Source organism: Oikopleura dioica, chromosome XSR (genome assembly GCF_907165135.1).
Source record: "Oikopleura dioica chromosome XSR, OKI2018_I68_1.0, whole genome shotgun sequence".
Lineage (NCBI taxonomy): Eukaryota > Metazoa > Chordata > Appendicularia > Copelata > Oikopleuridae > Oikopleura > Oikopleura dioica.
This window is the reverse complement of record NC_137294.1, coordinates 4,989,827-5,001,170: the sequence shown is the minus strand read 5'-3', so window position 1 is coordinate 5,001,170 and position 11,344 is coordinate 4,989,827. Positions and strand designations below refer to the sequence as shown.

General features: G+C 40.9%; 4 protein-coding genes across 4 annotated transcripts in view; 2 read left to right on the top strand and 2 right to left on the bottom strand.

The window, feature by feature from the left end:
- Window positions 1–860, top strand: part of LOC145708712 (uncharacterized) — a 72,994-nt gene extending 72,134 nt beyond the window's left edge. Inside the window, exon 8 of the mRNA XM_081786411.1 lies at window positions 847–860. The gene's annotated coding sequence lies outside the window, so the exon portion shown is untranslated. The remainder of the gene's footprint in view (window positions 1–846) is intronic.
- LOC145708716 (uncharacterized) lies at window positions 306–1,317 on the top strand. The gene is made up of 4 exons (XM_081786416.1): window positions 306–420; window positions 585–752; window positions 1,051–1,181; window positions 1,227–1,317. Exons 1-4 carry the CDS (start codon window positions 387–389, stop codon window positions 1,281–1,283), a joined length of 390 nt encoding a protein of 129 aa, XP_081642542.1. The 5' UTR covers window positions 306–386; the 3' UTR covers window positions 1,284–1,317.
- Window positions 1,318–1,687: 370 nt separating this feature from the next.
- LOC145708336 (uncharacterized) lies at window positions 1,688–3,391 on the bottom strand. The gene is made up of 3 exons (XM_081785994.1): window positions 2,580–3,391; window positions 2,041–2,525; window positions 1,688–1,852 (listed from the first exon to the last, which is right to left on the bottom strand). Exons 1-3 carry the CDS (start codon window positions 2,790–2,792, stop codon window positions 1,768–1,770), a joined length of 783 nt encoding a protein of 260 aa, XP_081642120.1. The 5' UTR covers window positions 2,793–3,391; the 3' UTR covers window positions 1,688–1,767.
- A 6,853-nt stretch (window positions 3,392–10,244) lies between these two features.
- LOC145709577 (uncharacterized) lies at window positions 10,245–11,324 on the bottom strand. The gene is made up of 5 exons (XM_081787266.1): window positions 11,213–11,324; window positions 10,857–10,919; window positions 10,640–10,816; window positions 10,507–10,597; window positions 10,245–10,462 (listed from the first exon to the last, which is right to left on the bottom strand). The coding sequence occupies exons 1-5, from the start codon at window positions 11,299–11,301 to the stop codon at window positions 10,292–10,294; spliced, it is 591 nt and encodes a 196-aa protein (XP_081643392.1). The 5' UTR covers window positions 11,302–11,324; the 3' UTR covers window positions 10,245–10,291.
- Window positions 11,325–11,344: the final 20 nt, after the last annotated feature.

Here is an 11,344-nt window from a genome sequence, read left to right as displayed (position 1 = left end):
AATGTTTGTTGAAAATTAATTTCCCGTTGTCGCAGCAGAATTTACTTTCTGACGCAAGTGGCGAGTCCGAACGGCCTTTCAGAAAGTATTTTGAATTTTCGCAAAAGTCCGAGTTATTTTTACTTTATTTTTTACAGATAAAGAACGAGAAAGTATGATTGAGTTTTATTCGAATGAGATTCCGGCAGTCAGGAAAGGCTCAGCGCTTATGAGTTAACTTGGAACATGTTTATTTTCTTTAAGTGAAATAAGTACTAACCGACTTTTTATTTATTTTTTTTTTATCTGGAGCCGCAAAAAGCCGCCGAATCAAAGACAAATTTTTCACGGGAAGGAGGCACACATGCAATTTGGGAAGATCCGACGATTTTCAATCGAAGAAAAGAATGAATCGGCGATTATCGGACCCAGAAATGACAGGTTCTTTTTTTTTATTTATGTTGAGTCTTTTTCTTGCCTTCTTGCTTTGACAACGTAATAAAGCAATCTGGACGAGGAAATAAATAATAACCAAGCAAACAAAACCTTAAGCTCTAAGCTAAACAAAGTTGGAAACAACGAGGACTCACTCATTTTTCTTTCAGCTCCGCCAGAAACGTTGGCATGGTTGGAAGAATTCGGCTTCAAGGTTGATCTGACTGGGCGGAAGAAGCACTCTTTTGACTCGAGCAACTCTTCCTTCGATAATTACGCGTTTGACGAGGCGGACAAGACGATTCTGCCACTTGGAATCGGGCTCCGATCAACATTCGGTAAGCCTGTCGATGAAGAATTAAAATTCTCCCCGGCCCTTAGCTCCTATCGCCAGTTTAATATTTGTTCGATCAGCTATAAACTAGCCAGTAGCTACTCCTGTACTAATAGATGTTTCACAGCGATTTGACGATTGTCGATCCAAATTTACCTTCGACAGCTTCTTCGAGGCATTTAACCTTGGGTTGTCTGATTTCTATTTACAGAGCACGGGAGAGCAATCAACAGTCTTCCCACAAGCTTCTTTCAACTGTCAATTGTGCAATATTAAACTTACTTTCAACTCTCTTTTATAAGACGGAACGCACACAATTTCTTTTGTTCAACCGGGATCGCCTGCTCATCTCGCTGGAATTCAGAAGAACGAAAAACTCCTTAAAATTAACGGCAAGCTCACTAATCAACTCGCAAGCTATCAAATCGCAAAGGTAGTAATACTTTTTTCAAAAGGTAAATTATCGTCTTCTTCAAAGATCTTGAGCACTGACCCTGGAAAGCTGCATTTAGTGGTAGAAACTGAGATTTCCTGATCTGCGCTTTTGTGCATCTTTTCTGTACCTTCCTCAAAACATAAATTATTTGAATAAAAATATTTAAAGAAAAATATTGACAGATGGTTATAATTGGACATTTATGAAGAAGAAAGGTATTAGCTGGGAGAGCCATAAAATACAATTCGGCAAGCCCGTAAGTCCTCTTCAAAAAGGTGATCGTAATACTGAGCTCCAAGGATGAGCTTGACAGACTATCCATCAGAGATGGGGTGACCAAAGATCACACGAATCAATCATTCAATAAAGCCCCGGTTTTTTGACACTGTCTCAACAAAAATAAAAATGCAAGAGAGAGAGAGCGTCTCATTTTAATCATCAGAACGCCTGTTTGAGCTAGAGAAGAAAATGTTCTTTTCTGGGAGGGAATTTTTTTGTGGCAGATGTTTTGTTACATTTATTATCACTGTGAAAAAAATGAGCAATGTTCATACATTTTTTGTCGCGAGAAAGTCTTAAAAAGTTACAATTTACAGTCGCCTCTTCTGCAAGAGGAGCTTCTTGTCAAGGGTCGGTTGCATCTTCCTTCTGGCAGCAGACAAGTTCGGCTGAAAAAGAAGATAAATTCCTGTCCTGAGTTTTATTTATTATTGTTTGATATTAAACGTAGGAAGACACGATTCAATGCCAGGCAGATGCCTGCCGTCTCGGAAATCGTAAATTAACCTTTTTTAAAGACAGGAGAGCGTGGCTTACGAATACTGACATAAACCTTTATAAGAGAACGAGAATTTACCTTCTGGTTTTTGTGCAAGTTTGAGGATCGCAATCAGACCAGGGCCCCCAAAGAGAGAGCGTCCTCCCTTTCCACTTGCTGCTTCGTATCCACTTGTCCAGCTGCCAACAACAAGGAGCATACATGCGCACTGGATCTCTCCCCGAGCAGCTTTCCGAACATTTTGGCCGTTCGCTCTCTTCCATCTCCATCAGTTCTTTGAAGCTTCTCTCCAAGCTCACATTCTCACAGGTAAAAGTAGCGAGATTGAATCGTCGCGATTCTCCGCACTCACAAGTGTGCTGTTCGCCAGAGATCCCTTCTACACTCTGGGTCGAGTATTTACCACGCTTGCAGTACTTTTTCAAGTTTTTCACGCACTTGCCTAAGGGCGAAGCAAGCGCGAAGCTCCGACCCTCAGGACACTCGCAGTACTCTTTTCCGTCTACTTTGACGCATTTTCCCCCATGGCCGCATTTTAAAGAGCATTCTGCTGGCTGGGTTCGCTGAATAGTCTTTTTAAAAATATTTACTGCGAAAGTTAATAAGTAAAAACTTACGATTACCACAGAGTTTTCATCTGGCGCCTCTACTTTCGGGATGACAGGTGATACAACAATCAGGTTTCCAAAGTCGAAATCGAGCGGACCGGGGAGCGGTTCAAAATCTTTAGGAACGCCGGCTTCGTGAAAGTCTTTCACGGGTGGGACTGGCGATGGACTTGAGATTGAATGCGAACTAGGTTTTTTACGCGAAACACGCTTAGTCGTCATTGTTGTGGTAGTTGATGTAGTCTTCGTTGTCGTTGTCGATTTATTCGTTTTTGGTGTCGTTTTTTCTGTTTCAACCTCAACTGGCAATCTTTCAAAGGTTTTTCAAGTCAAAAAGCCCTCTAATTGTCAGAAAAAACCATTCCTTATTTCTGGCTGCTGGATTTCTTTGACTGTCGTTGTAGTTTTCCTAGTCGTTATCAGTTTCGTAAACTTGGAAAACTTTGTCGTTGTCGGAATCGATTTTTGAGTAGTGGAAGGCACTGATCGAGTTGTTGTTGTTATTTTGGTCGTTGTAGTTGTTGATGCTGTTGATTTTTGAGTTGTTGTCGTTGTTTTGCGAGTAGTCGTAGTTGAAGTTGTTTTCTTTGTTGAGGTCGTTTTCTGCGTCGGGAAGAGTTTCTCGTTGACAAGGTCTTTGCATTCGGCTATGGTCATCTTGGCGCCGGAATCGTGGTAGAAGTAGAAGTTGTAGCAATCGGAGAGGCTCTCTGGCTCGTCGATGCCTTCGAAATCTGAGTAGTCGACCTCGACTGGGCGAACGAAGTCCCAGCGCGAGCACTTATTGATTATCGTCGTCCAGAGAATGTAAATCGAGTGGAACTCGGGCTAGTCGGGGCTACATACTAACTCGGGCGGTGATCAAAATCAGCAGAGTTGCGAATTTTAAATCCAAGCTGTTCGCGGTTGTAAATCACAACTGCGCGGGGCCGTTATTGCTCTCGCCACTTTTTAATATTAATTTTTAAAGGCGCAATTACGGAAATGTTACTTCGATTTTGGCGCTATTTACGAGCGCACTGCCAGAAATAACGAAAATAAATAGATATCAGGCCAAGTGTGTCCCACACGCCGTAAAATATGACAAATTTCCGCTGCGATTACGGTTACGAGCACAAAAATCTGAAAATGTGTCACACGCCGGATTATGATTTGCAGCAACGGAAGTCCGGGCTAATCGGCGAACTTTTGATGCTCAAAATAGCCGTAAAAATATTTTGATACGAGCATACAGGTTTCATCCCGGACTCGGCGACCTCTGTAGAAAACTTGAGTCAGATTCTGAAGGGCTTCAATAAACGAGTATTTAATAATAGATTGAAATGGTTACTCCGGCTTCCAATACGGCTACGCGGCTTTGCATTGAAGCTCTTCAGAGCCTGACTCAGGTTTTCTACAAAGCTTGCCGAGACTAGGTTTGATTCTCCCCGTACTCTCCGATCTATGGCTTTTCGACCGTACTAATTAGTTTTAAAAATAGTGGCTGGAGGAAAAGAAGGCGGAACAATTAATCCATTTCGGGAAGAAATGTTTCCTGACATCGCGTTCTTTTGCTGTCAATTATTCTAGCACTTTCAACTTGAAACAAACGTAAAAATGACAAATTTAAAAAATCAAATGAGCTCGCCGATAATTGATGCTGACAAGGATTGATTTTATGGCATGTATCTCTTGCGTGAAGTACTTTTAATAGGCTTAATTGAGCCCTTTAAAAATAAAACATCAAAGAACTTGGCACAGCATCGTCTTTTTTCACCCGCACCGGACACTTACCACGAAAATCGGAAGGAGCCAAAAAAGATGGATCAAGTTTCACTTGCACTTGCCAACGATTAGTAATTGATCATTTTCTTGGTTTTCCAGAGTTAAAAAATATAATTTGATTTTTAGGTTACGAACAAGGAAAATAAAGTAGGGAGTACTCACTTTAACGGGCAAAATATGAAGTCCCCAAATTAACAGAAAATTGTCTGATGAGGAAAATAAAATGAAAGTGTCACTATGTAAACTCTGAAATAAGGTTTTCGTCGCTATAAATTATTTGATACGCTGAATTGGAAATGATGAAGTGATTTTGGTCGCTGATTTATCCAACGTTGGCAGTGCGCTTTTGAAGTCGTTATTTATTGATGATAATGACCTCTCTGGGACTGACCTTTTCGGCACTGTTTCTGCTCGTTTTATCTGTTTCAGCTAGACGTCATTTTTGGTATTTTTGAATTTAAATGCAAGGGTATAGAGGATTAATAATGTTAAAGACTCCAAATCGGTCGCCGAGTTAGTCCATCTAACTTTCGTTTGCGAATTTGTACTCTCGTGAGCCCGAAGTAACCGTTTCAAGTTCACTCTGATGTAAATGTTTGCAACTATTAATTAAGTGCAAAAATATCCGATTTGGCAGCAATAGCGGCAAAAGCTGACTGCTGTTAAATTATTTTCTCGCGCCGCCTTCCCAGATCAACACGCAATTAGTTAAGATTTATAAGTTCAACAGTAATTACACCAATTGCCAAGTCAGAGAGCCAAGGTAAAACTCGGCCTGCAGCACACGTCAGCCTCAATTAACCCCTAGTCACGTCTACTCCATTCTTTTGGTAAAGAAGGGATGATTTCAAAAAACTTTTTGTGGGGCCGGAAATCGTAAAAAAACTGCAAGTGCAGTTTTCTTCAGCTCCTCGAGACGAGCTGAATGATGGGTCCTACTCTTGATAACTCTAAGGATTTACCGGTTTACCGGCTGGTTACTGGAAAATACGTTGTCACCGGCCGTTTTTGTTCTAGAAGTGGTAAACAGATGTTCGACCCAGGAAACTGTTCCTTATAGTCAGTTCTCTTGCAGGCTTGAAGATGAAGGTTTCATCAAGTCTCTGAAGAGAGTTATCACTAAAATACTATTTTTGGCGGAAATGGGACAAAAAATCAGGAACGTGCAGCGACAACGAAATTCATGCAAAATTTACTGTTTTTAGTGATAAATCTCTTCGGAGTAATGATACGACTTTCATCTTTTAGCCTGCAATAGAACTGACTATAAGGAACAGTTTCCTGGGTCGAGCATCTGTTTACCACTTCTAGAACAAAAACGGCCGGTGACAACGTATTTTCCAGTAACCAGCCGGTAAACCGGTAAATCCTTAGAGTTATCAAGAGTAGGACCCATCATTCAGCTCGTCTCGAGGAGCTGAAGAAAACTGCACTTGCAGTTTTTTTACGATTTCCGGCCCCACAAAAAGTTTTTTGAAATCATCAGGTTAAAACCTGGTTTTAAGAAATCAAGGAAGAAAATAACTCCTTGGTTTGAATTTGGGATTGAATTTTGAATGTAGCCCTTTCTTGATGTTGAATTCTAGCGTACAGAGCTGACCTTGCGGTCGATATGCGCTTTTAGGAGTCACTTTTTTCCTCTATTAAATTAAAAAATATAAGTTTTTGGATAGTCTAAGGATTGATTTTTGAAGGAAATTAGCAGTGAGAATGATTATTTTTTATCTAATCGCTTATTCTATTACGGCTAATGAGAAAATGAACAATAATAAAATAAGATCGAAATTCGTATAATTTACCCACTTTAGTAAAAAAGATTTATAGCTGTGGTTTTCGCTGTTTCGATTTTTGAAAGTGGTGACTCCTTTCTTGGCTTGAGCGTGTTGGCTTGAAGAGAGCCGCGGTAGAAGGCATGCGAAAACAGCGTCACTTTACATTTGCGCTGGAAGTTGCCGCTTTTCAGAAGCTGCGAAACAAGACACAAAGCTCCTCCTAGTTAACAATAACGCTGATCGACCATTTTAGCGCGTGATTAAAGATCTGAAGCCGAATTAACAAATCCACTGTTTTTTACGGCCCAAGTCGATTTTACTAATGGTCAAGGGTGGCCAAATGATGAAATGTCAAAAATCAAGAAATGAAAAAATTCCTAAAAAAAGAATTTAAAATTTGACATCACAGAATTTAGTACGTTACGCTTGAGCGCATATTTAATATATTTTAATTGTCTGCGTTCAGGCGTTACATTTGGTATCTCACAGATTTTATAACGAACAAAGTATTATTGCGAATTTTCGTGGTCTAGATTTCTGGCGAGCTGCCTGTGCTTAATCCCCAACAGTGGCGACCCGATCCGACAATCGGAAATGCTCTTTGAGCCGCTTTGATAGTCCCTTATATCCAAATATAGACTGATGAAAAAGTATTCAAGAAGAATTCAAGAATTCGCCATTCGAAAAATTTCAAACGTGGCGCCGCCAATTGTCCATTCCAGAGTTGCTTTGGGCACGCGCCAGGAGGAAGGTGTCTGAGCCGCTCGCTAATCCACCTGCCGAAATAACCAAAAAAAAAAGTTTTTTTAACAAGAAAGAATTGCTTTGGAAAACACAGCTACCAACAGGTCCGTTCAAAATAAACATGAGCATTCCAAATTGGAACGTTTCAACTCATTTTTTTTTATATAAAGGGGCTTTTTTGTATTCCAAAAATATTATTCGGAATTTCTAGCAGCGGAGTTTCTACTTTTATAAGTCAATGAAACGCACCAGGTAACCTTAAGATGCTCTTTAACCCCTTCGGAAGTTTTAAAATGGTTTCGCAGCCTTTCCTTTCGCAGATAAGACGCTCCATGGCGGGTAGGCATGGGTCGTTTGCATTTATTCTTGCTGCATAGCCTGGCTTTTGCTTTTGCTGCTTGTCAAGATCGCGGACGTAGTGGAAGAGTTTCTCTCGCCAAGAAGGGCTGTCGGTGCTCGCGCATTCCTCCGGCAACTGGTACGCCCTTACTCGCAGCAGCAAGCACAGGAGCACCCATCTTTTCATTTCTCTTTTTCGTCAAGTGGCTTTCTCTTTCACTCTCTCCGCTATTCCGTTTCCGTTTTCTTTCACTCCCTTTCTTGCTTCGACGGAGTCAGAAACTACGTCAGGAAGAGGACCAGCGTCAGAAAACCGAGGTCGCTCAAGATGCCCCTTTTTCAGTTTTTAGGAGCTCTAGCGCGCTCGTCGTGAAAAAACGCGGTTCGGTTTCAACAACGAAAGGCGCTTCTTGCCACAAAACTCTTTGGATTTAGGGATCTCGTTTCCGGATACTTATTTCCCCCAAGGGAGTTTTTGCAACGCCAAGTTAACTGATTGTGAAATTTAATAAGCCGCCCATATCAATTATTTTTCAGCATGACTTGCTTCTTTTCTTTTCAAAAAACCGGGTCATTTTAGGGATATTTCAGGGGTGATAGCTCGAATCGACAAAAATAAAATTGAACAAAGAACTCCAATTTTTGCGGCATTTTTTAGAAATCTGATTGGTCCATCCACCGAATGCGGTCATCTGATTGGTCTTAAATTTGACCGAAATTTTGGTCACTCGAAAATTATTAATTTTAATATTTTTAAGAGCATTTCAAAATAGAAAAACTGCAACAAGCTAGTTTTTTACTGGAACTATTTGTTCTGAAAATTTTATTATCTTTGTTTGGTTCACTGAGAAGTTCGAGCACTTGTTGGCTTTTAACAATAATTAAAGTCTTAGGAGAGTTAAGCCAAGTGAGTCCCCTTGTCTCTGAGGAAAATGAAGAACAAGTGTTGTAGTCGTGTAAAAATCGCGAAGTTGAGTTATATTGGCTGACAAGGGTGAGTGATAGAAGCGCCAAGTTGGTGGCATAAATTGGCGCTAAGCACCAGGTGTTGCGAGTAAACTTGTCTCAGACGATCGCGAATTTTACGGAAATTGCCGGGTCAAAGTGTGAAAGCTGTCCAGTTGCGGCAGGAACGCAAATTATTTAAACCGCCTAATTGCCTGCCTCTGAGTTTTTCCAGCGCCATTCATAAATTTGTAATTGATTGCTTTCAAGTATGAAGTTCGCCATATCCGAGTCAGAAGAATTTTTAACCCCGCCAAATCGTCTTGACGCTAAGCTGATTTTTAGCCACATAGCATTGACGCGCTTTTTTTAAGGTTGTGGAGGTTTTCTAGCCCACTTGCGCCTTATAAACCCTTGAACATTATACCTTTTTGGAATCAGGAGGAAATTTTAAGAACTTTGACCGTTTTAGTTTCCAAAATTTCCACTTCCGGTCCGATTCTAGAGTCGGAAGTTGCCGAAATTTTCGAGTTTGGGCAACTTGTGACCTATCAAATTGATGCTCGGAAGATTTCCTATCATCTGAGAGAAGAATAAATGCCGACAGCAGTCAAATCAACCGCTAAAAACTGAATGAAAAATCACAAATTTATGCCTTTTTTACAAGTTTTGCCGGTCGGTTTGACCGCGGTTGGGATGGTTTTTTTTAATGATTTTTAGATGAGATGACTCGAAATCTTCTGAGCATCAATTTGATAGGTCACAAGTTGCCCAAACTCGAAAATTTCGGCAACTTCCGACTCTAGAATCGGACCGGAAGTGGAAATTTTCGAAACTAAAACGGTCAAAGTTCTTAAAATTTCCTCCTGATTCCAAAAAGGTATAATGTTCAAGGGTTTATAAGGCGCAAGTGGGATATAAAACCTCCACAACCTTAAAAAAAGCGCGTCATTTACATATCCATTGTACTCCGATGAAGGTGTAAATCGGCCAAAGACACGAGCAGAGTGGATTTACCAAATCTCATCAGTCAATAATACTGAGATCTTATGAACCAGACTTTTCAGTGAATCCTATTCTGTCCCGAAATTACAACTTTCTCATTGATAAGAACTTTTATTTCGAATCTTTATTTAGCGACCGTCGCTTTGAATTTCTAATTGAGAATCATAATAACAAGAAAAATTCCGTTTTGAGATAAATTTCAAGCAAGAAAGATCTGTTTGAATTTCCGTGAAAAAAAATGAAATCAGTTTGATTTATTGAAGCAGTGAAAGGAGCGAGAGGGATTCTGGCATCAGATAAATTAGATTTTTCCTAGCGCGGCGTTACATTACGGGCCTGGCTGGCTATTTACGCTTTGATTGATCGCTTGCTGTGTCTTCGCTTCTGTGGCTTTGAATTCCTTCGCGAACTCGCTTAAACAATAAACATGTTACTTAAATTTGTTGCAAGAATGTGAGTGTTACTCTTCTTTCGCTTCTTTCTCCTCCCTCGCCGCCTGCTCTTTGGTCTGCTGTCTTTGAAGCCTCGAGAGGGGCACTTGTCTCTGGAGTTGCATGGACGCTCGTCTGGACCCTACCTTCCCGGTCTAAACCTGGCTCATCAGAAGTTGTCTTTGGTCAATGAGTTTTCAAGTAATTTTATTTTCAAAGTTCTATGAAAATAAAGCGCTATCCCCACAAAACTCGAGGAATCCGGAATTCGCGGATGTTGAGCCATTTCTGACAAGCGGCGCTATCCTGTGCGACTTCCGCCTTCGCGGGCGGCGGTTTTGGCTTCGCTGCCGTGTCACTAGACGCAGCTGCTGCTTTCGGCGCGCTGTCTTTTTCTCTGGAGTCATTGATGATCTTTTAAGCCGCTCATGCGTTTCTAGAGCTTCATCAGTAACCCAGTGCCTGAGTAGTTTTTACACTAAAGGAAAAACTAAGCAATGATTAATTTTTTTCTTCGCGACTCTTCCTTGATTGCAAAGAACAAGTCAAACAAGAAAACTGCATGCTCAGCTGCAAACTGCTCGTATTTTTAGCCATGCGGAAAACAAGAAAGACATTCTTTTTTTACAGTTTATTATGTGAATACAAGCAAAATGATCATTTCGGACGCGTGGAAATTTACAGTCATCACAGGGCACATTAAAAACGGAGCGAGAAAAGTTCACTTTTTTTCGCCTTCCTTTACCATGTTTTTGACGAGATCGTCGACTCCCTCGTCCGTTGCCGACCAGACGAGCGTCTCCAAGAAGATCGACAAGAATGTTTCAGCCTTCGCCTTGCCTTGCAGCTGTGGAGGCAGGATGCTCATCACTTTCATTGGCAGCATGATTTTCTGAAAAGGCGTCAGAACAAACTGTCAATTGGATTAATACTTACATCCCGGCTTGCTTCATTCGCCTGGACTAAAGACATCAGCAAGTGCAGATCAGACACTCCGTAACGGAAATGATCTGATGGCAGTGATTTTCTAAATGATCTTGCTCATTCATGCATCCAAAAAAACTCTTACCCGAAGTCAGATTCAAAGGGCAAGAACTCAACTAGACCAAAACACTGTTTCCACGTCCTGATATTCGATAGGCACCAGCAGACTTCTCCGATGAAAAGAATAATGTAAAGAGTGAAGAGAATGATTGTCAGCACTTCTCGACTGGCACGACTTGTGTAGATACAGTACGTTGTTTCCCTGAACATGAAAAAATCGTGCTTGGATTCTATTCGCTCACCAGACATGTCCATCAGCATCAGTAAAATGATATGCTGGAGGAAGCCGACAATTCCACTCGTAACTAAAAGATTTTCAATTACAGTCTTATCAGAAAATAACGAGTCGATAACGCGTTGAATTCCAATAAGCATAAATCAACCAGCAGCTCAATAAATCTTAAGAAACTGACTAAAACTGATCTTTGGTTAACTTTGCAGCTTTGTCAACGCATAAATCTCGCTATAGCCTCTGAGTCAAAGCGATCAACAAGTCTCAATTATTAAAAGAGCCGTGATGAATTGACTACAAAGAGGAGTTTTGTGGAGTTCGCGAAATTGGAATCAAGGAAGAGTTTCAGCTGGCATTTAGCATTACCTAAGGTCACGATTGTCGATTGACTTGACGTCCCAAACGTAGAGGTAAAAGATGATGAGAGCGCTTAACGCGCAGATTAGCAAGGTCATTATCCTGTTGAAGATTACAGTCTTGACTTAGACCGGATCTAAC

Bases quoted from the DNA above. Each gene is read 5' to 3' on its own strand.
- LOC145708716 (XM_081786416.1), top strand. From the start codon at position 387: ATGAATCGGCGATTATCGGACCCAGAAATGACAG. The intron at 421-584 runs GTTCTTTTTTTT...TTTTTCTTTCAG, and splicing joins ATCGGACCCAGAAATGACAG to CTCCGCCAGAAACGTTGGCA. The intron at 753-1,050 runs GTAAGCCTGTCG...CTCTTTTATAAG, and splicing joins CGGGCTCCGATCAACATTCG to ACGGAACGCACACAATTTCT.
- LOC145708336 (XM_081785994.1), bottom strand. From the start codon at position 2,792: ATGACGACTAAGCGTGTTTCGCGTAAAAAACCTAGTTCGCATTCAATC. The intron at 2,526-2,579 runs GTAAGTTTTTAC...AAGACTATTCAG, and splicing joins ATGAAAACTCTGTGGTAATC to CGAACCCAGCCAGCAGAATG. The intron at 1,853-2,040 runs GTAAATTCTCGT...CTTCTTTTTCAG, and splicing joins ACTTGCACAAAAACCAGAAG to CCGAACTTGTCTGCTGCCAG.
- LOC145709577 (XM_081787266.1), bottom strand. From the start codon at position 11,301: ATGACCTTGCTAATCTGCGCGTTAAGCGCTCTCATCATCTTTTACCTC. The intron at 10,598-10,639 runs GTAAGAGTTTTT...AAGATCATTTAG, and splicing joins CCCTTTGAATCTGACTTCGG to AAAATCACTGCCATCAGATC. The intron at 10,463-10,506 runs GTAAGTATTAAT...ACGCCTTTTCAG, and splicing joins CGAATGAAGCAAGCCGGGAT to AAAATCATGCTGCCAATGAA.